This window comes from Hyaena hyaena, unplaced genomic scaffold, assembly GCF_003009895.1.
Source record: "Hyaena hyaena isolate Hyena2069 unplaced genomic scaffold, ASM300989v1 scaffold_2, whole genome shotgun sequence".
Lineage (NCBI taxonomy): Eukaryota > Metazoa > Chordata > Mammalia > Carnivora > Hyaenidae > Hyaena > Hyaena hyaena.
The window spans coordinates 5,510,180-5,536,579 of NW_024080634.1; the positions used below are offsets into that span (position 1 = coordinate 5,510,180).

The following is a 26,400-nucleotide window of genomic DNA, read 5'->3' on the forward strand; positions in this document are numbered from 1 at the left end:
TTCCCAGGAGTCGCATGCCGTACAGACTGAGCCAGCCATGCGTCTAGACTAGTTTTAAAGAGAACACAATTCACTGTTTTTTAAAAAAAAAAATTTTTTTTTTATGTTTTATTTATTTCTAGGAGAGAGAGAGAGAGAGCGTGAGCAGGGGAGGGTCAGAGAGAGAGGGAGGCACAGACTCTGAAACAGGCTCCAGGCTCTGAGCTGTCAGTCAGCACAGAGCCCGACGCGGGGCTCGAACCCACGAACTGCGAGATCATGACCTAAGCGAAAGTCGGACGCTTAACCGACTGAGCCACCCAGGCGCCCCCACAATTCACTGTTAATATAAAGAGGTAGTAGATAATTTTCTGTCTGAAATGTCTTTGTGTGTCCTGAAAGAATTATTGAGGAGTCAGCTGAAGGTGATTTGGGTCGTAATAAAAGGGAAAGAGTGACACTCATCTCCCAGGGTTTTGGGTGCCAGCCGTGTGTGGGACAATCATCTGGATGCTAGGGACGTGTCAGCCGGCAGAGCAGGTGGTAATGGATGGGAGCTTGTGGCTCTGGCTCTGTTCACCTGTGTATATGGGAGACTCCGGTCATGGTCCGAGCACTTGCCTCTCTTACCCGTGTCTCAGGGCCGCAAGCTAACACACCCAGAGGTTAGGCTCATCCTAGGGACCCTGCCAGAAGGCGGACACAGCATTTGGACAACACAGGCCTGACTCCGGGAAACCGGGGTGGACCCCGGCGTCACACTGCACAACTACTTCTGTGATTTTTTTTTTGTCTGTCTGCTTTGCCGGTAGGAAACCTGAGAGGTGGAATTCTTTTGGATGTTGAGTCATTTGGCTCATTAAATGAAGTCGCTTTGTGAGATTTTGCCTCCGCCACTTACCAACAGGAGCCGTCATCGGCCCCGTGAGCTGTTCTCACAGTTGACAGGGAAGGCGCCTTAGTCAGCTGCAGGCACGCCACTGAGCAGAGAAGGGCCTGGCCTTGATCAGCGTCCGTGGAAAAATAAGCCTGGGCCCGCTGCTTCTCTTCACGAGCACACATGGAGTTGCTGATGTCCCGTCATGGGAGAGAGACCCAGATAGAGATAAGAGACAAAGAAATGTCACACATCAGCAAGAGAGCGTCCCGGAGCAGGACTCAGCAAAGGGGGTGCTGTGGGCCGAGTGACAGGCTTTATGGGATTTGCATAGAGCGGGAGGCCCAGGGGAATTTTGTCCCTAGTGTTTCTAAAGTCACATGTGCCTTGGCACTGATCAGGTCAAGGACTGTCTTTATCATTATTTGAGTCTCCAGTCAGTGGCACTGACCTTTTATTTTGTGTTTCACACGTTAATGAAAGTGGCTGATCTCGTCCCCTTTTTCGTGGTGGACGCGCCCACCCGCCGAGTCCTGCAGCATCAGGATCCACAAGTGGATCTCTGAGCCACGGTGCCACCGCCGGTCACACACTTCCTGTTGGCCAAGAAGCTGTACCTCTTAGCAAATTCAGTTTCGGTGACGGCCAGCAGATGGACAGAACAGAGAGGCAAGAGGCGGTAGCCTCTCAGAATCACGAAGAAGTGGTCCCACGGCCTGGGGAGGGCAAGCAGGGGCCATGGGTACCGTGACACACGGACGCCTGGGACCGAGCTCTTACCTTCCGTACCGTCTTGTCCACAGAACAGACGCTCTGCTCCTGAGGCTGTCCCTGGTGGTCGGCAAGGAGGTGTTCTACGCTGCCCTTTGGGGGAGTGTCCTGGTGAGCCCCGCCATCCGCCTTCCTGCCTCACTCTTCGTGGTGGGCCACATCAGCAGAGACTCGCCCGGCAAGGAGCAGAAGTACATGCTGGGGACAGATTACCAGCTCACGGTGGGTGCTCTGCTCCTCGCGTGGGTGCAGTGGGGCGTTCACGACCGAGCTTCCTGGGCCACGGGCCGTCACTGGGGCTGTGGAGGGGCGTCGGAGAGCAGCAGGGAAAGGGAGGTGTTGCGAACTTCAGAGTGTGTGCACTCCGCTGCTGAGCAAACTGATGCAGAGCATCAGCACCTGCAATGAAACCTGGGGTGGCGGTGTTTGTTTTCAACACACAGGTTAACGGTTTACATACTCAAACACGTACTTGCACCTAAAGAGGGCCCTTCAGGATGCAGTTGGCTGTGAGCACTGCTCTGAGGCCTCGCCGAGCCTGCCGCTATAACTAGAACCTCGTTTCCTCCCTGGCCTGTGTCACTCTGCACTGCACGCTGTGCACACATCAGGCTTCCTCTTCCTCCAGCCCCTGTCTCTCTCGGTCCTGTTCCTGCCATCGTGCTCTCCTCTGGCTGCTCTCAAACCTAGATGGTCAGGGTTCTTCCTGTGGCTGTCCCCAGGCCCTTTGGAGGACCGCTTTCTTTCCTGGCAAGGCCATTCCTTCCCATGACCTTCCCAGATCTTTCTCTTCTCCCCAAACTTACCTCTTGTGTGTCTGATGGCCTGCAGTCTGTCACCACCTAGTGGTAAAACTGAACCGCTTTGTCCATTTTCACTGCTCCACTTCTTTCAACTTCTGATCCTTGCTCTGGACTGCATCATCGTCTTCTGACTGGACGCTCCCCACCCCACCCTCCGCCCATCCAGGTCCTTTTTCTTTTTTTCTTTTAACTGCTCTTAGCTCTTTGCTTTGCTCATATCCATACTGTGCTTGAAAAATATCTGGCTTCCTCTTGCCTACAGATAAAGTCCAAACTCGAGAGTATTGTAAGTTCGCTGTCAACCTGCCAGTATCTCACTCTCCCTTCAGGCCCTCTGCACCCCCAAACTGATCACCCGGCCTGGCCTGCAGGTCTGTGATGCCACCACCCTGCTCCTTGCACTTGCACTCACTCCCCACCCCTTCTCCCCGGACCTCAGTGCGGTGCATCACTCCCTGGCCTTCCCGTTCAGCCTTCCTACAGAGAACTCCAATGTGTTCCCTCCTCTCTTCCAAATTCTTAGAGCTTTTTATTAGCATTTCTCTTACTGCTCCTCTCAACTGTTATGCATCTGTCTCGTGTATATCCATACTTAGAAAAGAGACCCAGAGTATGGATTGAATTGGTTTGGGACCCATGTAACTGAATGGAGCTGTGGGTTAGTCAAAAGATCCTACTGGAATCTAAAGACATTCCTTTCTGGGATCCTAGAATTGGAGGTCTTAGACCCTGACCATCTTGTCTGAGCCTCTTGAGCTCTCAGATGGTACATGAGATTGCTGCAGCTGACGCACTGTCCGATGTCACACTTGTTACAGCCTCCTTGGGAGCTTCCTGGGCGTGACCTGGAGCTGTCCCATACATGGGGAGGGCAGGGGGAGGCCAAAGGAAGAGGCAGGCCACTCCAGATTGGTAATTGGACAGTTTACTAAACCAGCGAGCTTGCTTACGAGGCTTGTCGTGGGCGCAACAGGGCAGGTAGATCTCTGCATCCACCTGGCAGATGGTTCAAGTTTATGTGGAGGCCTCGCCTGGGTTTGTCACGTATACCATGCAGGTGTGTTGTCAGTGCCACACCCCGTCTCAAGGCTGCGTCCCTTGGGCAGCTTCTGGGAGCAGGGAAGGCAAGCAGAGCGCACACTCCCAGGACAGAGAAGAAGGTGAGGAGCCTCCGGCTCACGGGTCAGCCAGATCATGTCCTCTGGGTGACCTCCTCCCACACACACACACTGCCCCCCAGTGTCCAGAGCTAGAACCCACATTTCCACCTTACTGTTGTATGTTCCACATGGTTTAACACAGCGGTTTCAACATTGCCAGGGAAAGTTAATTTCATTTTTGTGAGTGTGAGGAGTAGCCTGCACACAAGGTCAGATGTCTTGGGAACAACCTGTCCTTGCTGTTTTACTGTTTACAGGTAAAGTCCCTGTGTGTGTCACTGTTGGACTCCAATGTTCTGGTGCAAAGAAATAATCTGGAAATTGTCCTTTTCTTCTTTCCATTTTATACGTGTCTGGTAAGCCGTTTGTATTCTCCCAGGGGAGGCCCTGGTATTTCCTGAGGATGAGGGGCGTGGGGGGGAGGGGTGGGTAGATCCCAGGCAGCCTTACAGCAGCCACTTTGTGCTCACCATTTGCTTCCAGCTGGTTAAAGCATCCTTGTTCATTTTTGTGAGCATGATGTTTCCATAACAAAAACTGAATAGCTTCTGTCCATGGTCCTCGTGAAGAACCAACTCCCTTTGAGAACTACCTTTTTAAGATCAAGCTTTGTAGATGGATAAGGAAGGGCCACATTCAGAAAGCCGATGATCTCTTTCTTTGTCCCTCTGCAGTAAAATTTTCTCTGTCTTCCAATAGGATTCCAATGAGAGAGCCATTCCCCTGCCCAGATCCGACATCGTGCATATCCTGTCAGCCGCCATCCAGACCCTCCTGAGAAGAGATATGTCTCTAAACAGAAGACTTTACGCATGGTTACTAGGTACTGAGCAGTATACAATCACTGAATGTCAAAGTTAATGTGAAGCCTTATAGTGCTGGTTTCTTTGGATCCAGTTTCGATCTTGGTGATATGTTTCTGAGGCACAAAGTGTGGAGACAGGACACACTGACTGAATATGGCACTGGCAGTTGGATTCTGCCTACGCTGTAGCTTTGTTTTTGTTGCAGCCATTACACAGAAAACAGGGAAACAAATGGGATTTTAAAAAAATTTTTTTAGAGATTGGGAGAGTGTGCACGAGTGGGGGAGGGGCAGGGGGAGAGAGAGGGAGAGGGAGGGAGGGGGAGAGAGAGAGGGAGAGAGGGAGAATCTTAAGCAGGCTCCATGCTCAGTGCGGAGCCCGATGTGGGGTTCCATCTTATGACCCTGGGACCATGACCTGAGGCAAAATCAAGAGTTGGACACTCCATGGACTGAGCCACCCAGGCGCCCCTAAATGGGATATTTAAAATGCTCACTGAATTGCATTTTAAGAAGCTTGAAACACCACAAAAACTTGTAGTTAAACCTTCTTCAAGTAGAAGCCTGTTGCTACAAAGAAGTCTCATGGGTTTGAGGGGCGTGAGAGAAAACCCACAGACGGTTTGGTACAGATGGAAACGTTTGTGGTATTGACCTAAAGCTTTGGAAGACATTTAGATAACTGGGGGGGGGGGAGGGGGGGAGGGTGTGAGAACCCGGGCCTGTGTCTCTGTGCACAGCCCATGAACTTGTAGAAGAGCCCTTGATGGTTGGTTGGAAGCCTTCACAGGGACAGAGTTCAGGAAATCTCAGGGCTTGGAGGCTAGCACTCCTGAGTTTTATCAGTCTGCATGTTTGTGTACCTGAGCACAGGGGGTACACAAAATGACCATGAAAGGACTCCACAGCTTAAGAGGAAGGTACACAGAGTTCCCAGCCCCACCCCCACACCCCCCCGCCAGAACCTCCCGACCAGAGTGGCACATTTGTCACAGTCGATGAACTGGCACTGGCACGTCGTTACCCAGCATCTGTGGTTTCCACCAGGGCTCACTCGTGGTGGTGTGCGTTCCGTGGGCTTGGGCACGTGTGGAAGGACACGCGGCCCCCTGTGCAGCATCACGCAGAGTGGTTTCGCTGCCCTAAAGAATCCTCTGCTTCCTCTCTTTTACAACCCTCAACATACAGGCCTTCCCACGCCAAGGTCAGGAAGTTCTCTGAACCCTTTCTTTCCTCTCTTCTCCCTAGTTACAGAACTTCCAGAACCCATTGCATGGAGGCTTATGAAAGATTTCAAGAAGAATATTTACAGACTCTTTAAGCATTTTTACCAAAAGGATGATTTTGCTAAACACTCAGCTCCCTCCTAGTTGGCCTTGACTTGCTGTATATATAGAGGACCCGGGATCCAAGTTCAGTGCTGGCTCCGACCTGCTAGCCTCGGCCCCACAGTCCATGCTTCCAATACCGTGAGATGCCTTTCCTTGCCCTGAAGACCTCACAGACTTACCCAGAACTCAAAAAAAGGACGTACAGAGGGGAATAGCTCAATTTTACATACTGCCATACAAAACACTGGTCTTTAAAAATGATCCTCATTCCATTAAGTTCTTATAATCAGACTTGTCCAAGATGATTAAGCTGAACTTTTGGGTGAACTAAATTGATGTCTGTTGAGATGGAATCCTTAGCACAGCACTTTTTTTTGTCAGAAGAAGAAAATGTGACGTAGTCTTGCCAGATTGGGACTTGGTTTCTGTCGGAGGTATTCTTTTTTTAAAAATACCAGAGCATGAGATCTTTGCACAATGATATGTACCTTAAAATTAATAGATCTTGTTACAGCTCATGGTCCTTGTTCTCTTATAGGTTCAGATATTAAAGGAAATACTGTTGTGCCAGAATCCGAACTCTCAAAATCTTACGAAGACCAGTCCTCGTATTTTTTTGAAAAATATTCTAAGGATCTTTTAGTTGAGGTAAAGGAGCCTTTCTGGAAAGTAGATCCCAATCAGAGCATTGCTGATCATGATTCCTCCATGGATCGATTTGTAGGACCTCAACGGAGATGTTGGGCATTGGCTGGATACACGGTTGGGAAAATTCTGTGGGTGTCTGTTTCGTGCCCTGTGACTAGTTTTCTTTGTGTCCCAGAGTACTTAGAATTAGAAAAACCAATAAGGTCATACTGTGCTTAAAATGAGAAAAGTACCCAAAATTAGAAAAATCAGTCATACTCTGCTACAGTGTCATACAATATCCTAATATGTGGCTTTTTGGGAAAAAAACAAAGGGTCTAGCAGAGATACTGCACCAGAGGTTCTCAGATGCCGACACAGAGGAGTGCCACCACGCGTACCTGAAGCCTTTCCGCATCCTCGTCAGCCTGCTGGACAAGCCGGAAATAGGTAATGTTAGAAATGTGGTTACCGGGGCGCCTGGGGGCGGGGGGCGGCTCAGGTAACCGATATTAACCGATAGTTAAGCATCTAACTCTTGATATCGGCTCAGGTTATGATCCCCAGGTCGTGGGATCGAGCCTAGTGTTGGGCTCTGCACTGAGCGTGGAGCCTACTTGGGATTCTCGTTCCCTGTTGCCCTGCCCTTCCTCTGTACTCATGCGTGCGCACGCAGGCCATCTCTCTCTCTCAAAATAAATAAGCTATAAGGAAAAAAAAAAAAAGAACTGTAGTTATTTTCATAGGCCCGATGTGGATTACCTGTGTGGAAGGAGTTAAACTTGGTGAGACACAGCATGTTATTTTAAATATAAGTCAGTCACTGGAATTTCAGAATTTTGAAGCTTTTTTGTCACATGTTATGTCCAGTCATCCTGTCTAGGCACCGCTTAAAAGTTTTGCATAATAACGTGGACGCTTTTATTAGAAAAACACCTTGGAGCTCCTATTCACGTCTGCGTGTGTGCCTAACAGAGCACGGATGCAACTGATTTTGTAAGAGTGTTCTTTCAGTCAGATATGCTTCAGGTGAACTTTGATTTTATCCTCAAGTGGGTAGGGGACCCTCCTCCATTACCCAGGGAAAGCCACTTAGGCTGTGCGAACTTTGGTCTGTTCCTCCGCCAACTAACGGGCTTGAACTAGACTCCAGTTCCTGAAGGGTCCCCTTGTGCACACTATGGTCCTGTGAGTGTCGGCTAAAAAAACAATGACCTTCTGTCCCTTGCTTGAAGAATAGAAATTGCCCTGATATCCATTCACGGTAAGATCTTAATGTCCAGTCACTTGAGCACCATAATGGGGCCCCCATCTCCTCCATGGAATTTCGAGTGTGATGGCATCACCTAAACACCCGGGTTTTGCACACCACCTGGTAACTTTGCAGAGAACAGAGTCAAAGGCATTAATGAGATCCTTTCTCCCTCTGGTTTCAGGTGGGAGGATGGAGACCCTTCATTTGTTCATTCACAGGCAGCCCTGGGATTTGATGAGTGGCAGGGATGATGCTGGGCTCTAGGGCTGTGACGGGGAAAAAAAGGCATCCAGTCCAGTTGAACGGAAGGGAGACTGTGAGGTCCTCATGTGATTCTGCTGCTGTTAATAACAGCTGACATTTTCTGAGCCTTTTTTTTTCTACGAAGTGATTTGTGTGCAACATGTAATGTACATCTCCATACACCCCTCCTTCCCTCTAGCAACCCTGAAGAGAGGTTTCTTACCACACCCATCTCACAGATGGAGAGATTAAGGCTGAGCAAGGGAAAGTGATTTGCCAGAGGCCGCCCGGGAGCTGAGATGAAAACACGGTCTGTTTGACTCAGAGCCTGAGCTCTCTGACGGGACACTGCTGCTTACCTGCCTGTACTCAGAACACCCCCCTCCACCCCCAGCCACTTGCTCACATAACACAGATGACCCTGTACCCTGTGGCATGTATGGCTCTCTAGTTGCTCTTAACCAAAGTCAGAACATGAAGCCTTTGTCCCTCCAAGCTCCAGCCTAAATGCCACCCGAAGGTACCCATGTATTGTGCTCTTCCCCCCAGCCCGCCCCTCCCCTGCAGCCACAGTCAGCCAGCGACAACTCCAGCAGATTTTCTTCTTAGTGTAAAAGAGTCAGGATTTCGTCTAAAAACTGAAATGAGCTGTAGAAGTATATTGAGAGCCTACTGTGTAACTCGGGGAAATATTCAAGAAAGAAAACATAACTGCATTTTGGAGGGCGTGTGTTCTTTGTTGAGATGCTGCACCTGGCAGACCAAGTGAAACCTTGCTGCCAGCTTGGGCTCCGGGTCCCAGTTTCCAGAAGGGGAGGAATGGCAGGCTTCTGTGCAGTCACAGCAGTCTAATTTCCTCTGTCTGTTAATCTAGTTGTCCTAGGGAAGTCGTGCTTCAAAGGCAGAGGAGTAGCTCCTATAGAAGTAGAGCCGGAAGGCACAAGGCAGTCATTCTGTTGCTACCAGTCTCCAGCCACTGCCTCATTGTCTTCTTGAATCATGGCAGCAAACTTAACTTCATTTGTCAAAAACAGGTGGCATTCTCTTTTTTTTTGAGAGAGAGAGAGGCAGACACAGCACGAGTGGGGGAGGGACAGAGAGACAGAGACAGAGAATCCCAAGCAGGCTCTGCAATGTCAGCGCAGAGTCTGATGCGGGGTTCAAACTCATGAAACCATGAGATGATGATGATGGAGCTGAAACCAAGAGTCCAACGCTTACCTGACCTAGCCACCCAGGTGCCGCAAAAGCATTGGACGTTCTTGTACTGTAGGTAAAACATACATGGGACTGACTACCAAAAATGTGTTCTCAAAAAAGAATAAAAGTTTTCTCAGAGGCAAGTTTTTGTTTTCATGGTAAAGCAGCATAAAAGAATAATCTGCTGATTGCTTTTGACAGCAGTGTGTTGACAGTGTTCATTTTCTCCAAATCAATCCTGGTCTCATCCCTTTGCACCCTTGGGTGAGAAGTCACCTCTCTTCACTGCCTGGTGGCTGCTGGTTGTAGAGCAGAAACCTCCAGCTGCCTTCCACCTGACCACCTGACTGCAGTGTTTCTCTAACCTGCAGCGGGTTGTGCTCTTTTAGTAAGCCTCTCAAAGAACGGTGTTATTTTTTTGTGGGGTTCTGGTGCATGATTAAAAGAATTTAGAGGAGCCGCTGGCTGGCTCACTGGGTAAAGCATGCCACTGTTGATGTTGGGGTCATGAGTTCAAGCCCCTTGTTGGGCTCGAGATTCCTTTAAAAAAAATGTAAAGCAAAAATTAAAAATGCAAAAAAATTTTAGAAAATTTAAAATAAGAAAGTTGCCGTACTCAGTTGGTATTTATGCCGAGTAACATCTCTGGCCAAGCAGTTTATGCACACTGACACCCACGATGCGTACGCCCTGCTCCATCAGGCAGAATTGGGCGTGGGTGAGTTACTTCACCTCTCTGCCTCTGTCCCCTCATCTGTAGTCGGTACAGTGGTGTGGAACTCGGTCGCGCGGCTGTTGTGTGGATGGAATAAGTTAGTGGATACAGTATGCTTACAGTCCTGTCCAGCTCATAACACACGCGACAGAAATGCTGGCTGTTTTCACGAATGGGTTTTTCCCCCAGCTAAAGTTGTCATCATTAAGCCAAAATTTCTGAGCATTTTAGAGTCTAAAGTTGTGTGTACAGTTAGTCTTTGTTTCGTGCGTACGCCATTTATTGATTTAAATATGGATTGCTAACCTTTCTGTTTTCTTTTTCATTGCAGGGCCTCGAGTGGTTGGGAATTTGTTCCTTGAAGTTATCCGGGCCTTTTATTCTTACTGCAGAGATGCTCTCGGCTCTGATCTTAAACTCAGCTACACCCAGAGTGGAAACTCACTCACGAGGTATGGGTTTGGCCTCCAGCTTCACACCTCTTCCTCCCTCCCTGATGCTGTTCATCTCACCTCCCTGCTGGGTGTTATAAAGTGCATGGGGCTAGAGAAAGTGGACACGCAAGGGACCGTGCCACTCGTTAGGATAACTGTGCTCAAGTCAGTCACCGTGAATGGACTATTCCCTGTTGAATACGGTGAAGAGTTTAAAAGGCATTGGAGCTGGTCTCCACCCAGCCTGGGGTGTACAACCATATTTACGGAGTGAGTAGAAAAGCTGTTGCAGGACACCCAGATCTGGCGTGTCCACGCGGTAGCTTACATGGAGGATGGCAGGAGGCAGGTAAGGTTGGGAAGTGGAGCCAGTGGCAGAGGGGAGAGCCAGGCAAGGGCACGCTGAGGGCAGGTGCCGCAGGACCCCGAAGGCAGAGCAGGTGGGGTTCAGGACATGGCAGACCCGTTGCCTTGAAGGATGTAGTTCTCTCTCAGCCCTGGGTTTAGTTTTTGTTCCTTTTAAGATAGTGCAGTCTCTTCCTTTTGACTTTATTATTATTTTTTTTGATGCTTTAATTTATTTTTGAGAGAGTGCACGCACAAGTGAGCCAGGGAGGGGCAGAGAGGGAGGGAGAGAGAAAACCCGAAGCAGGCTCCAGACCCCAACACAGGGCTCGATCCCATGAGATCATGATCTGAACCGAAACCGAGAGTCAGACGCTTAACTGACTGAGCCACCAAGGTGCCCCTTACTTTATTCTTGATGTCATTTCCTTCTGCCCGAATTAGCATTGGGTATATTGAAAATTTAGATCTGTTTGAAGATTTCTCTGGTTTTTAATTATAAAGGTACCAAGAGTTCTAAGTGTTTGCTTTTTTCCTCCCAGAATGTTTGCTCTTTTCTCCCAGAATTATTGTTTTTCTAGATATGAAAGTAATACAGGCTTTTTGTGGAATATACCAATATTTGAAGGTATCAAGAAAAAAGATATCACCCATAATCCACTGCCCTTGAGAGAAAAACATCAAACATTTTCATTTCTTTCCAGACTTCGAATGCATACGTAAATGTACAGATGTCTTTTATTTTAAAGACGGTGTTACATTAGCTATTTAGTTGGCTGTTTTTCTAAAATGCAAGTTGTGAGTAACTCTGCTTTCTTCTGCAATGGAATATAAAGATTGCCCTTGGTTCCTCAGTAAGGGTTGATCACTTATTTAAATAAATCTTGACAAATTGACCAGTCTCCTGCTTATTGACTTGTAAGTGGCTTCCAATTTTTAAATGGCCTTGCAGTGGTATCCTCATGTATATATCTTTGGGTGCCCGTGCAAAGATTTCTATAGGGTAAGTCCATAGAGTAAATTTCCTGAGTCCTAGAGAATGCACATTTAAATTTTAGCCAAATTTCCCACCCAAATGGGTGTACCCTGTTATTTTACCAACAGACTAGCTCATTACCATACCTGGACTCAAACTGTTTTCTATATCAGCTTCTTTTCACAACAGCTCTGAAACGACTTTCTTTCTTTTTTTAAATTTTTTTAATGTTAATTTATTTTTGAGAGAGAGAGAGAGAAAGAGAGAGAGACAGAGCACGAGTAGCAGAGGAGCAGACAGAGAGAGGGAAACACAGAATCTGAAGCAGGCTCCAGGCTCTGAGCTGTCAGCAGAGAACCTGATGCGGGGCTTGAACTCATGGACCATGAGATCGTGACCTGAGCCAAAGTCAGACGTCTGGCCAACTGAGCCACCCAGGCGCCTCTCTGACACTTCTTTCTAAGAGAATGTCTCAGTATAAATACTGTTTAGGACAGCATTATGCAAACTCTTTCCATTTACAGGACAGTAACATTTTTACCTTTCTTAGGATTTGTCTATCTCTCTAGAAACAGGTAAATGAATTACAGTTTTTCAGAACAGTGTTCTCGTAATGGAGGGTTTCTCATGGGATATAGTTATGAGTATTCACCTTCCCTTACAGTGCAATAAAAGAAAACAGAAATGCCTCAGAGATTGTTAAAACCGTGAATTTGCTGATCTCTTCCCTAAGCACAGACTTTCTCTGGGATTATATGACAAGGTGCTTTGAGAACTGCTTTAGGTAAGTGTCCAGTTCGGGATTATGGAATGTTCAGGAAGGACTGGAAGCTCTTGTGGCTTCGTAGCTGCTTTTTGTGGTTCCGGGTGGGTGGTCTCTGCTGAGCACACGATGAAAAAAAATTCACTTAAAATCTTAGAATAAAAAACATTGCCATTAAGAAGGTTCAGGTAATCTCTGCCACATAATTTTTAAGCTTTTTTATTAATTCTATCTTGAGATGAAAATTCTCTGCATTTTCAAGTTATGTTGACTAAATAGACTCTTCGTGCAGTTGTCCTGGAGGCTGATGTGTTTACAGAGTCTTAGTTTTGTGGCTCTGTGACTAGAGCGAGTGGTTTTGAAATTGTCAGTCTCCTCGAATTCTTACTGAAATTGTTCCGTAATGGGTCCGATAAAGCATAATGTCTTCAGCTGTGGTAATCAGCTTTAAGCCACCTTCACTTCAGTCTGGTGACTTGCACCACCTTGACATTGTGACTGGTGTCCCCGCCTTGGGGATCCACCTGCTTCCCCACAACAGGGGAATAGCGTCATTTCTCAGAGCCTGTCTTGTCCTGAGTCACCCTGTCAGACTTCTTCCTGTCACCCTGAGTGCAATGCCCTGTGCTGTCACTGCCCTCTGCGTACAGCAGCTTGACAGAAGTTTGGCTTGTCATTTCCTGTGGCCTGGCCTCAGAGCCCTACATGCGCTCTTCAACACCTCAGACACCCCGAGGAGAAGCAGGCCCTTGTACCACATAAGAAAGCTGGGGCCTGGCGACACACATCCCTCGTGTGGCTGCGCAGCAAGTTCGCGGGGGGAACCCGGGAGTGCCTCACGTCCCCACTGCCCCCACGGTGCAGCTCCAAGTGCCCTGGAGCCGGGGCACAGCAGGCCTTCATGTCTGTGATGAATGAATCATACTTGGACCACGGGCCACGTTATACTGAAGCTGGGATAATTTTGGTCAGCCTGTTTCCATTTCCATTCTAGAAAGTGTGCTTCCTTTTAAAAAAAAGATCAACTATGAAACATTTCAAGTGTAAGAAAAAACAAGAATGCCAGATACACGTGCACCTGTTAACTGAAATTATAGTTAACACTTGACTATTTTTTTTTCATATTTTTTTTAAGGGATAAAGTGTTGCTACCCAGGTAGAACTAACTCCTACCTTCCCAGCACCTACCCCCTTCTTATTGGGATTATTAGTGTCCGTCCCATCCATGATGTCTTTGCATTATAACTAGTGTGTATCCAGAAATGTTATGGTCTTGTGTGTCTGTTCAGGCTTTACACAAGTGGTATCAGGTTGAATGTAACATTTTGCAGTGAGCTGCTTGGTGGGGAGTAACAGTGCTTTGGAGAGCTGTCTGTACATGGGGTAAAAACACTAGTTTCAATTTTTCCATTGCAATGGTACTTTGTCCCAACTCTTTACACTCATGTGCACAGGTCTTTACACACACACGTGCACTGGTCTCTTTACACACACATGCACGGGTCTCTTTAGAGTAGACACAGAGCCCCATGAGAGTTGGCCAGGCTAGAGTGTGTGCACTTCTTCAAAGTCATTCTCTTGCTCAAACTCCAAGGTAACTACATGGTAATTTGCAGTGAAGACAGTGAACTCAGGTTGAGTTGTTCCACGAGAGCTAGATGAATCCAAAGTTACTGTTTTAAAATTTTTTTTGTCTTTATTTTGAGAAACAGAGCATGAGCAGGGGAGGGGCAGAGAAAGAGACACAGAATCTAAAGCAGGCTCCAGGCTCTAGGCTGTCAGCACAGAGCCCGACATGGGGCTCAAACCCATGGACCGTGAGATCATGACCTGAGCCAAAGTCGGACACTCAACCAATAGAGCCACCCAGGCGCCCCCAGAGTTACTGTTTTGAAAACAAGTATCTGTGTATTTTCTAACTTAGCTATCTAACCTGTCACCTGCTTCTTTAAAAAGAAGTGTTAAGTTTTATAGCATAAGCAGCCACCCATAGAGCTGAGCATTGTGGACGTGGGAGAGTCAAAGCCGCTCATGTACACGAGCTCATGGGGGTCACGTGGGAAGAGCTCTCACCGGAAGTGGAACGACTGTTCGGCCCACGCCTTCTCAACCCCGCGCCTTCCCTTGGAATATGCCTTTGGTTTGGGGCTGGGGACCTAGTGTTGCTCATGGAGTCGAGCTCCAGATCCACTGGGCAAGGGGTCCCCCCGGGATCTGATCCCACCCGCATATGAACTGATGAAGTTCAGGTCTGACTGAACCCGTTTTGGAGACAACAAGCAAATTCAAGACACTGACACTTCTCTGTGTTCCTTTTAGAAAGCTTAATTATTAGAATTACAGAAGCTATCTTTCAATATGTTTGAAATAGAGTAACGTTTTTGGACATCATAAGTGCTTGAAGTTACCAGAGGAGAAAGAGCTGACTTGTTTCTCTTTCCTGTGACTCCTGTAGGGCAGGGAAGCAGAGTTACACCGCTGGGAGCAGCATCAGCCCTCCCCCGACGGTCTCGGAGCTCTGCACCCTCCTGGTGTTCCTTCTGGACGTTATTCCCCTGGTGAGGCCCCTTGTCGTGAACAGGGGGCTCCGTACTTGGCTCTTATTTACTTTCTCATTAGTGTTGTTGGCCTGATAAACCTCAGCATACTGAAAAGTGGTTTTACATAAACGCCCGACACTTTATCTTTTTTTAATGTTTGTTTATTTTTGAGAGAGAAGGAAAGAGCATGAGTGGAGGAGTGACAGAGAGGGAGACACAGAATCTGAAACAGGGCCCAGGCTCCAAACTGTCAACACAGAGCCCGACGTGGGGCTCGAACTCCCAAACTGCGAGATCATGACCTGAGCCGAAGTTAACTGACTGAGCCACCCAGGCGCCCCCAACGCATGCACGACACTGTTTGTTTTGGTGCAGGGAATGTAGCTGAACTTAACCTCTTAATGGCTTTTATGTCTTATTTAAAAGAGGTTACAACTTTAAGCCACTTATAAGCGGCCTGAGCTAAAGTTCTGTAAACCAGAGATGAACTGGGCATCATTCATTCTACATTAAAGTTGTTTAGTAGCAAGAGTAAATACACTTCCAGGTAAAATTGTGCCATTGACTAATTTTCTCAAAGGAGGTTAATAAATGTGAAATAAATGTGACAGCAGTTTTCTACTAGAAAAGACACTTGAAAAGAGAGGAAGCGCTTCCTCCTGTAGCGGTTGGTTAGCTTCCGCTCACCTTCCAGCCCTTGTTGTATGTATGTCTGCTTTTGTGTGACGCTGGTGTCTCTTTAAACACGTAAGTGAGGGGCATTTGTCTAGATCGGAAAAGAAATGCTTTGTTTTCTGACTTGGGAATGCACATGAAACTTACTCGTACTCTTAAAAACTGATCTTTTCTAAGGTGCCATTTTGAGGTGCATTTTTTTTTCTGGCCAAAAATTGGAAGCCCATTAAACTCCTGTCTTTTTTCCACAGGAACTTTACTCTGAGGTACAAACCCAGTACCTCCCGCAGGTGCTGGGCTGCCTGGTGCAGCCTCTGGCTGAGGAAATGGAGGCCCTAAGCTTACCTGAGCTCACACATGCCTTGAAGACATGTTTCAAGGTGCTGAGCAAGGTCCAGATGCCACCTTCCTACCTGGACATGGAGCCCACGAGTGGATGCACGGTACATGCCTCGAGGAGCGGATGTGGTTCTCAGGCAAGGCTTATGCCCTCCTGGGAGCATGAGGGAATTAGGGCTGGTTAGGGGAGGAGTAAAGATCAGAAGATGTAAAGGTAATATCTAAATTATGCTTATAAAATCCTCAGACACTCCCCAAAAGCTTTTAGCACGGAAGCTGACTCACCTCTTCACTTTGTCCATCCCCCTCCTGCCGTGCATTTCCTCCTATAGCGGTAGGTTAGCTTCCGCTCACCTTCCAGACTTTGTTGTGTGTATGTCTGTTTTTGTGTGATGTTGATGTCTCTTTAAACATGTAAGTGAGGGGTGCCTGGGTGGCTCGGTCAGTTAAGGGTTCGACTTCTGCTCAGGTCATGATCTCACAGTTTACAGGTTCAAACCCTGCATTGGGCTCTGTGCTGACAGCTCAGAGCCTGAGCCTGCTTCAGATTCTGTGTCTCCCTCTGTCTCTGCATCTCCCGTGCTCGTGCTCTCTTTCTCTCTTCCTCAAAAGTAAATAATAAACATTTTTTAAAAACACCTAAGTGAGACACTAGTTTACTTGGTCTGTGATAATGAAGTATCACTGACTGAGTGACTTACATGAGAGGAAGTTACTGCCTCATGGCTCTGGACACCAGCATTCGCCCCCTGGTGTCCAGATTTCCACTTTGTGAGGACACCAGTGATGTTGGATCAGGGTCTTCTCTAGTGAGCTCCCTTTAACCTGGTCATCTGCAAAGAGCCTATTTCCAAATAAGGTCACATTTACAAGTAACACATTAGGACTTCATCGTCCTTTGAGGGGGGTGCTGCCCAACCCGTAACATACCCTGCTCTCTGACTCGCTTTGGTTCCCAGACAGTATTTGGGGACCTCCTTCCATGTTGGTGCACATAGAGGCACCTTACTCTGCTTCGATGTCTACACGACAGCAGCTGTGGGCTTCCCAGGCTCTCTGCTCCCGCCCTGTTGAGTTACTTAGCTTGTGTCTTGGCTTCGCCGTTAGGGACGGCCCCACGTCCTAGTGCAGCTTGTTTGTGGCTGCAGCTTTCTCTGAGGGATCAACTCCCTGAAGTGGGTTGCAGTCAAACCCATTTCTTTTTAAACTGGGAGAGAGGCCTGCTTGCCCCTCTTAACTTGACATGGACACTGCCAAACTGTGTCCCCAGAAGACCATGTCATGGTCCCCAAGCAGTCTGATTTTTTTTTTTTTTTTAAATTTTCCACTTTGCTTCAAGATTTGAAAATTCTGGGGTGCCTGCCTGCATGGGACAGTCAGTTGAGCGTCTTACGTGATTTCGGCTCAGGTCATGATCCCAGGGTCGTAGGATCAAGCCCCGTGTCGGGTTCCACACTGAGCGTGGGGCCTGCCTGGGATTCTCCCTCTCCCCCATGAGCTCTGTCTCTGTCTCTCTCTCTCACTCAAAAAAAAAAAAAAAAAAAGATTTGAAAATTCTGCCCTTGACAACCATTCACTGTAGTTCAGTGTAGCCTTGGGCGGGAGAGCGGACAGGCAGGGCAGCCGGGCACTCCTGAAGGTCACTATCTATCTATCTGCACCCTCAGGTGCAGACTCACACACAGAGGGTTCATTTCCAAAGTGAGTCCTTTTTTTATTTTTTCTAGCTATTATAGCTAATCAGAAAAAAATCCTTTAAGTGACTTAAGATGCAAAGTTTAAGCATTTGTTCATAAACATAGTTAATGATGTTTTTAGAAGTGCATATTGTTTCATTCTTCCCTAGAGAGCACGGTGGCATGAATGGTAAACGTTCTAAGTTTAATGTAATATTATCTAAGTTAACAGTGTAAGAGAGAGGCTGATTGATCAAATGTTGCAGTGGCAGCCCTTTGAAAAAGCCACAAAGTGTGTACACACACGTGCGCGCACACACACACACAGGGGTAGATAGATGGTTAGGTGCTATATATACCAGGGTAAACACTTTGTGCTAGTTTTCCGCTCTCATTTTATTTTTTCATGACTTTATTTTACCCCTGGTCCAATGTCCTTATTCATGTTTTAAATTTAACTAGGTCAGAAACTGTTTTTACAAAAGGTTTTTGAACCTCGAAAGCCCGAGTGAACATACAAAGTCAGCTTTTGAACATACAAAGGCTCAAAGCCAGCCTGTGCGAAGAGCTGGGGGTACGGTAGCCTCTCTCTGGGCTTGCACCCCTCTCCGTCCCCCTGATGGGCCTTCTTCATTTTATTGGGCACTTTTGCACATGGGTTGTCTTAGGAAGAGAATCATGATTTTGGAAAACAAGATGTAAGCTCATGGTTCGCCTAATCCGGCTGACACTTGAATACCTTGGCCTCACGAGATGGTGTATAGTAACCAATCTCCATTTTTTTGCAGAGTCCAGTAAGAGGTGAAAACCGCGAAATAATTATAGACACAAAGGCCGTGACTCCAGGTGATGAAGAAGCTTCGTTTCCTCCGCTGAAATCCGAAGACAGCGGGATCGGGCTCAGCGCCTCGTCCCCGGAGCTGTCGGAGCACCTGCGGGTCCCCAGGGTCTCTCCGGACAAGGACGATGTATGGAAGAAGGGTGGGAGCATGCAGAGGACGTTTCTCTGCATCCAGGAGCTGATTGCCACCTTCGCCCACAAGAACATCTTTGGGGTGCAGCCGACGGCGTCTGGGGAGGAGGCCAAGTGCGAAGAGCCCGCGGGCCGGAGGGACGAGGGTGGGCCACCGTGCACGGCGGCCAGCGACCCCAGCCAGAAGAACTCGTGGGACGCCAAGCCCATCAGCGTGCCCCAGTTTAAGCAGATGCTCTCCGACCTGTTCACGGCTCGAGGGTCTCCATTTAAGACAAAAAGTGTGGAGCCGCTGTCACCTGTGCCCCGGAGCCCTGGCCGGAAGAAGGAGGAGGACTGGGCCGTGGAGCAGGGGGTCGTGGAGCTGGGGAGCTCGCGGGAGGCCTGCCGGGAGGCCTTCGCCGCCGCCTGCCACCTGCTGCTGGACTGCGCCACCTTCCCCGTGTACCTGTCCGCGGAGGAGACGGAGCGGCTCTGCGACACGCTCTTCCAGCTCCCCGGTGAGCGCCCGGCCCCACGGAGCCGCCCTCAGGAGTGCTGACACCTAGCTGGTGTTTGCAGAGCCGAAACCGTCTGCCAAGAGGGGGCCGGCCCCACGTTTGTCTCCTTGTTTTGTCATTAGCTGTGTGTGCCTTTGACTTGCGTCTTACCGATGGCACCTCGGTGAGGCTGAGGCTGTAATTTTGACCTTTACGTGTCCCGTGTGGCCCATTAACGGGTCTGCAACATAAACGGTGCTTAATGAAAATCAGCAAGTAGGCTATTTCATGAGACCTGTTGTTAAAGATTTGTGTTAGTTTGCTAAGGTTGCCATGACAAAGTCCTACCAACTGAGTGGCTTAAAAAACAGAAAGGTATTGTCTCCCCACTCTGGAGGCAGAAGTCTGAGATCAGCCTGCGGGCAGAGCCGTTCTTCGTACGAAGGCTCCCAGGAGGGATGTGTTCCAGGCTTCCCGCCTGGCTTCTGGTCGTTCCCTTGGCCCGCGGCAATATAGCTCTAGTCCACATGGCGTTCCCCCGTGTGCGCATACGTGTCCTGTGTTCAGATTTCCTTCTTATAAGGACACCAGTTGTGTTAGATTAGGGGCCTGTTCTCATGTGACCTTGTTTTAACTAACTACATCTGCATCAACCCTGTTTCCAAATAAGGTCACATTCTGAGGTCCTAAAGGACCGTATGACTGCAACATAAGAATCTGGGGGGAGTTGGGGGCAGGTACACAGTTCAACCTATAACAGGCAGCATCTTAGAAGCCCAGGCCACCATCACAAAATCCCAGAGATCAAGTGGCTAAACCAACAGAAATTTCTTTCTCGGAGTGCTGGAGGCTGGAAGTGGGAGGTTAGGATGCCAGCATAGTCTGTTTCTGAGGACATCTCTCCCCTGGGTTATTAACAGCCACCTTTTTGCAGGACGCTCACATCCCGGGGACGTGGGGGGTGGGTCTCTCCAGTTTGTCTTCTCCTAAGGCCACCAATCCCATCATGAGGGCCCCACCTCTGAATGCCAGCACACTAGAGGTTGGAGCTTCAACATAGGAATTTGGGGCAGACACAGTCCAGTCCTTAGCAGGCAGTGAACACTGGAAGAAAAAGTGAGAGAGGAACGTGGGAAACAAGAAAGAAGTGATCACGTTGGAGGGAACACAGGACAAAGCTGTCCCTTCTTGTAGTCATCACAGCAGATTTCCTGTGCAGTCTGTCTCTTGGACCGTTAGCTGCAAATGACACCATACCTGGAGGCATTGCACTTGGAATTCAAGTCCACAGTGTATTTCGGGCCTCCCATAAAGCTAATTTCACATGTCCCATTATCAAGGGAGCAACCTTGAAAAACCATTTTGAACTACACCAAAAAACGTGAACTTACTATATGTAAATTTAAAAGAAATTTTTAAGGTGAGTTTTATTACATGTAAACTTTTAAATAAAGATGCTTTGAATCATCTCAAAGCCCTGACACTGACATTTTCAGAATTCAAAGAGTCTGACAAGCTTTTGAAGGCAGACCCAGTCCCCTTTGTCCTCTGGCCCTAAGCGATGACTGTTAGCATATCACAAGAGGTTATCGTACCTGCTGGCCCTGTGACATCTAGATCTCAGGGTGCCTTAGGATCTGTGAATTGTGAGCCACTTTCATGAGGTTTTTCTTTATCTCCCGCCTCTCTGACTGGCTTCCTTCCAGGAGGCGGCGACCGCACCTTCCCGTCGTGGCTGAGGTCCCTCATGACTGTTTGCTGCTGCGTGTCCGACTGCTTCCTCCAGAACGTCGCCATCTCCACTCTGCTGGAGGTGATCAGCCACTCCCAGTCCCTCGCCCTGGTCATCGAAGACAAGATGAAACGCTACAAAAGCTCTGGACACAACCCATTTTTCGGCAAGCTGCAGATGGTGACCGTCCCTCCCGTTGCTCCAGGAATATTGAAAGTCATTGCAGAGAAAACAGATTTCTATCAGGTACGTCCCACTGGGAGGAGGGCGGGTGACACCCTCTTCCCAATCAGTTATCTAAAGTTGTCCCCGAGGCCACAGTCGCTGTGATAAGGGAAGTGGTGGCTTTGGTGACAGCCAGAGAGGGTTGCTCCAGCCTTGTACCTGCCTTGTCTGTCTCTCTGTCCCAGGCTCCTGGTACAGTTTCTAGCTCTGTGGCAAGAGGGCAGTAAAATATTTGTGCATAAGGACTGTTAAATTCTCTAAATACACAGAAGAAGAGACTGGGCTCTAACATAAGGTTAAAGGCTTCGAAGCTATTTAGCCTCAAGGACAACTTAGTTACTTGTCATTGAGAAAATGTTATTGCTGAAGATGGTGAGCACATGTTCCTCTTTGTGGAGACAAAGTAAAATAGTTTAAAGCTGCATATGTATGATAAGGCTCTTAATTGCAAGAAGTTAAAAACAGTTCCAGCCGGGGCATCTGGTGGCTCAGTAGGTTAAGCGTCTGACTTCGGCTCAGGTCGTGATCTCACCGTTCGTTAGTTCAAGTCCCACGCTGGGCTCTGTGCTGACGGCTCAGAGCCTGGAGCCTGCTTCGGATTCTGTGTCTCCCTGTCTTCTCTCTCTGCCCCTCCCCCATTCTCTCTCTCTCCCTCTCTCTACTTTTCTCAAAAATAAAAAGAAAACATTAAAAAAAGAAAACAGTTCCAACTAGCTCATGAGGAAAAGTGAAGTTTATTATAAAGATGGTGCCCGTGGGTGGCAAAGGGCAAGATAGACTGCAGCTGGGTCTCGTGGGGTCTCACCTGGGAGGCTGTTAGATCCTGAGGCTGCTCCCTCTACGCATCGCTCGGCCACTCAGGGGCCACCTAACTAACTTGGTTGCCACTTGACCTTTGGTCTGCCTCATGACCGTCCGGTTCCTCTAGCGAATGATGCTTGTATGTCTTTCCCACAATTGTGAACTGGTCAGCATTCTTAAACAGTGTGTCGGAGGGCCCGGGGGTCAGGGCTCTCTTCTTCCCTGGCCCACCCAGCAGGGATGCGGGCCGTGGGGTGCAGAGAGGGATGTGCCCGCTCACCAGGACCTTGCCCCTGCAGTGATGGGGCAGCAGACATCCTGAACACTTTTGGCACCGAGGAAGAGATATTTCCAATATTTTATGGGTGAATGAGATACTGAAACTAACCAGTCCCGTTCGGTCCTGACAGCCTGTGCTCTGAAAGGCTTTTGAGACAGGCCACCCATCTCCTGTTTGGGATGAGCGCTTCTCACATGTCATGTAACCGAGGCCACCTCTCGGCTTTGTTGCTTTTCGTTGTCATTGTTAATGACAGCTTTACTTAGGTAGAATTCACATGCCACATAAATCACCCACGTGAAATGTACAGTTCAACAGTTCTTAACCATATTCACAGAATTGTGCCATTTTACCTATTTTCTCTTTTTTTAATTTCTCCATTGCAATTTTCTTTTTCAGTAAATGAATGTTTTCCAGTTACGTATTTTAATCGCTTTAATGACTTTCCTCAATGTATTTTTGGAGCTATTTTCTTAGTGGTCACTCTAGGGTATACCAGGTACATCCTAACTTCCCAGAATCTACTCACTTCCAGGCTGAGTCCCAGTGAAACCCGGAGGCCTCCTGCAGTGTGGGCTTCTCCTCTTCCCCATTCTTGTACTGTTGGTACACACATCACATCCATGCGCGTCACACACCCAGTGACATGGTATTATGGTCATTACATAATTTTATGTCCTTTCCAGGAAGCTGGAAGAAGAAAGGAAAACAAATAGCTAGACAGAGAGTGTGGTACTTAACCTTCTTTCTTACCAATTCTGGCTCTTGTGGATTTCAGGCCTCACCTGCGCCATTTCCTTCCTCCTGTGCACCTCCGCTCTCTCCCCCTCCCCTGTGCCCCTGGTGCTGTGTCCGCCATCGCGTTGTCAGCAGTACTGGTGTGCCTGTCGTTTACACAACCTTTCTAAAAGAATCAGTTGAAAGAAGAAAGGAAATACACACTTTGTAGAACTACATAATTACCTTTACTGGTGCTTTTGCCCATTCTATGGGTTTGATTCACTGGGATCGATTGCTTTCACCAAGAACTTCCTTACGTGTTTTTTATAAGACAGGTCTGCTAGCTACAAATTCGCTCAGTTTTCGTTTATCTGGGAATGTCTTTATTTCACCTTCTATTATAAAAGATAGTTTTACTAGATATAATGTTCTTGGTTGGGCTTTTTTTTTCTGTCAACACTTTGAATATAAGAATAAATCTACTTTAATCAGCCCCAGGTATGCCTGAATATACAATATCTAAGGAAAGCAGCACTTTTTATTTTTATTTTATTTATTTATTTTAACATTTTTATTTTTGTGAGATAGAGACAGTGTGAGTGGGGGGAGGGGCAGGGAGGGGGAGACCAGAATCTGAAGCAGGCTCCAGGCTCTGAGCTGTCAGCACAGAGCCCAGTGCAGGGCTTGAACAAACTCCCCAACCGTGAGTGAGATCGTGACCTGAACCGAAACCAAGAGTCAGACAGTTAACTCACTGAGCCTCCCAGGCGCCCCAGGAAACCAGCACTTTTTAAATAATCCATAACAAATGCTCATGTGAATGTTGAATGAACTTACATTTAAATTCACCATTTGAATACGTGATCCCACTGTCTTCCTGTCTCCAGCCTTTCTTATGAAAAGGCGGCTCTTAATCTTACCGAATTTCCCTTATGAATGATGAGTGACTTTTCTCTTGCTGCTTTCAAGATTTTCCCTCTTTTGTCCATTAGCATCTCGTTGTGATGTGTCCAGTGTGGACGGCTTGGAGTTTATCCTACTTGGAATTCTTTAAGCTTCTTGCATGTGTAAGATTAATGTTTTTTCATCAAATGTGGCAAGGTTTCTTTAACCATTATTTCTGCACATATTTTTCCTGCCGCTGCCTCTCCTCCTCACCTAGCACTCCACTTGTGGGAAACGCTGCAGCACTTGATACAGTCCCACGTTTCTCTAAGGTCCTCGTCATCCTCTTCATTTTTTTTCTCTCTACTCTTCAGATTTTGTAATTTCTGTCAATCGGTTTTCTTTGCTGATTCTTCCTCTGTTCAGGTCAAATGAACCGCCGAGCCTCCTCAGGGATGAAAGATTCATTTCAATTATTATACTTTGAATTCTAGAATAGAATTCCCATTTGGTTCTTTTTCATCTTTTTTTTTTTTAATGCTTTTTATTTGTTGATATTATCTACTTGATGAGAAGTTGTCATCATACCTTTCTTTCTTTTTTTTTTTCTTTTTTGAGAGAGAGAGAGAGAGAGCTCAACTGAGTGAGGAGCAGAGAGAGAGAGGGAGAGCAAGAGAGAGAAGTGGGGCTTCTCCAGAGCAGGGCGCAAGCTCCTGAACCGTGAGATCATGACCTGAGCCAAAGTCAGATGCTTAACGACTGAGCCCCCGAGGTGTCCCTTCCTTTGGTTTTTAAAACATGGTTTCCTTTAGTTATTTGAACACACTTCTAATGGCTACTATGATGTCTTTGTTGAATAAATCTGACACCTGGGTTGCCCTCACAGACACCTACTGCTGCCTGCTGTTTCACCCTTGTGTGCTTATTGTATTCTCTTGTTCCTTTGCATGTCCCATCATTTTTATTGAAGACTGGGCATTTTAGATAATGTATCATAGCAACTTTAGTCTGACCCCTGCCCGCAAGTCTTGTTGCTGTCTTCCTTTCTTGTTGATTGCTTAGTGACTTGCCTAGACTGTTCTAGTGAAGTCTGTTTCCCTGCAGTGTGGGCCCTGTGGCGCTGCTCCCTGGAGGAATGTGCAGGCCCCTGGGATGATGCTGGTCTTAGCGGGGTTCTCATTGACTGTATCTCTCCGTGGTGTCTCTGTGAAGCTGTCTGTTGGTCTCACACCCAGCTGTGAGGCTCCACTAACTGCTGACCGACTGCTGTCTTGTTTCCCACGGTGCCCAAAGGCGTAAATTAGTCCACAGTCTAATAGTTTTTTGATACCAGTCTTTGAGGTTGTTTTGTTTTGTTTTTGTTTTGCGAGGAGACTTCTTCCCAGCTCCCTCTTTTCCTGGTTATTTCTGATAAACGAGCTGGCCTGTGGTTTCACTTGTTTGCTCTGCTGGAGCTTCCGGCCTCCGCTTAATTCCTTACTACAAAAATTCCATTGTCTTTAAGAGTACCCTAGACTCGGGGCGCCTGGGTGGCTTAGTCGGTTAAGCGTCCAACTTTCGTTTAGGTCATGATCTCGCGGTTCATGGGTTCGAGCCCCACGTCAGGCTCTGTGCTGACTGCCAGCTCAGAGCCTGGCGTCTGTTTCAGAGTCTGTGTCTCCCTCTCTCTCTGACCCTCCCCTGCTCACGCTGTCTCTCTCTCCTAGAAATAAATAAAAATTAAAAAAAAAAAAAAGAGTACCCTAGACTTGAACTTCCTCACCCTCTTCCAGGCAAACTCCGTTCCCTCGACGGAGCTCTCTGTTTTGCGCGTGCCTCTCCCTCTGGGCAAAGTCTCCATGTCCCTTTGCTCAGAAAGAGCTGGGACCCAGACCGGGACCTGCTTCTATTGGAGTGAAAGCCCCGAAGGTTGCCCGCAGGGGCGGGGCCCTCCAGCCTTGTGTGCTGGCTTCTCCCAGCCTGTAACTTCCCTCTGCAAGCAAACCAGGGTAAGAATGACCAGAACGCCAGCACTGGTGGCCTGCAGCCTGGATACAGCCTCCACCCGAGAAGGGGGACGAGGATCGAAATGCTGTGGCCTCCCCTTTCACAGAGCCTTGACTAGGAGCTGGTGGGGAGGGGACTCTACCTGGAGAGGTAGTCACTTTCCTCCTCAAGCCCTGACGAGCCGAGGGGGTGAGTACGGTCGTAGTTCAACTGCCACAGACTTGTTGCTTTAATTGTAACTTAGTAGATGTTCTCAAATAAATGTTTATTTCCTGAGTGGCCTTAGGATAATTTCAAGAGACCCTAAATCATGTTTGATAGTTTTATTTTTCTTATAACTTTTTATACTTTTTTACAGTGTTGTAATTTAAACTTTTTTAGAATTTTATAATTTTTAAAATCATTTTTAAATTTTCTTTTCTGGGAGAGAGTCCACAGAGCTCCTCACACGGCCATACTAACTTGCGTACTCAGACCCCATTTACAGTGTCAGGTCCGGGTGGAGCCTTATTTAATTGCTGTTTGTCTTGGGCCCCTTGTACCTCTCCCCTTCCTACCAAAGTTGAGCCCGTGTGGATCTTGCAGCTGGGAACAGCGTCGCTGTAATAAGCAGCGGTGACGGGGCAAGTCCTTTCTTGGTCCTGCGTATATCAGAGAAGCTCGGCATTCGTCGTATTATAGGCACAGAGAGGAAAACAGAAGAAAGAATTTAATCCGTGAATCTTTGACCGCATTAAATGCCCTTGTTGTGATGATATACACTTAGTGGTGTTTTTGGAAAGGACGCTTTTCCGAGTTCTGTCTG

General features: G+C 47.7%; 1 protein-coding gene across 4 annotated transcripts in view; it reads left to right on the top strand.

Moving 5' to 3' along the window:
• DOP1B (DOP1 leucine zipper like protein B) overlaps positions 1-26,400 on the top strand; it is a 103,735-nt gene that overhangs the window by 36,996 nt on the left and 40,339 nt on the right. For 3 of the 4 annotated variants that reach the window (XR_005527738.1, XM_039228463.1, XM_039228468.1), the window contains exons 5-15: positions 1,660-1,849; positions 3,848-3,946; positions 4,290-4,413; positions 6,265-6,374; positions 6,689-6,803; positions 10,098-10,218; positions 12,186-12,305; positions 14,740-14,842; positions 15,751-15,942; positions 18,303-18,987; positions 20,673-20,944. Coding sequence is in view for 3 of the 4 variants with exons in the window: in XM_039228463.1 (XP_039084394.1) it covers positions 1,660-1,849; positions 3,848-3,946; positions 4,290-4,413; positions 6,265-6,374; positions 6,689-6,803; positions 10,098-10,218; positions 12,186-12,305; positions 14,740-14,842; positions 15,751-15,942; positions 18,303-18,987; positions 20,673-20,944 (2,131 nt within the window). In the remaining variant the exon portion in view is untranslated. The remainder of the gene's footprint in view (positions 1-1,659; positions 1,850-3,847; positions 3,947-4,289; positions 4,414-6,264; positions 6,375-6,688; positions 6,804-10,097; positions 10,219-12,185; positions 12,306-14,739; positions 14,843-15,750; positions 15,943-18,302; positions 18,988-20,672; positions 20,945-26,400) is intronic. The other variant, XM_039228471.1, reaches the window with a different exon arrangement.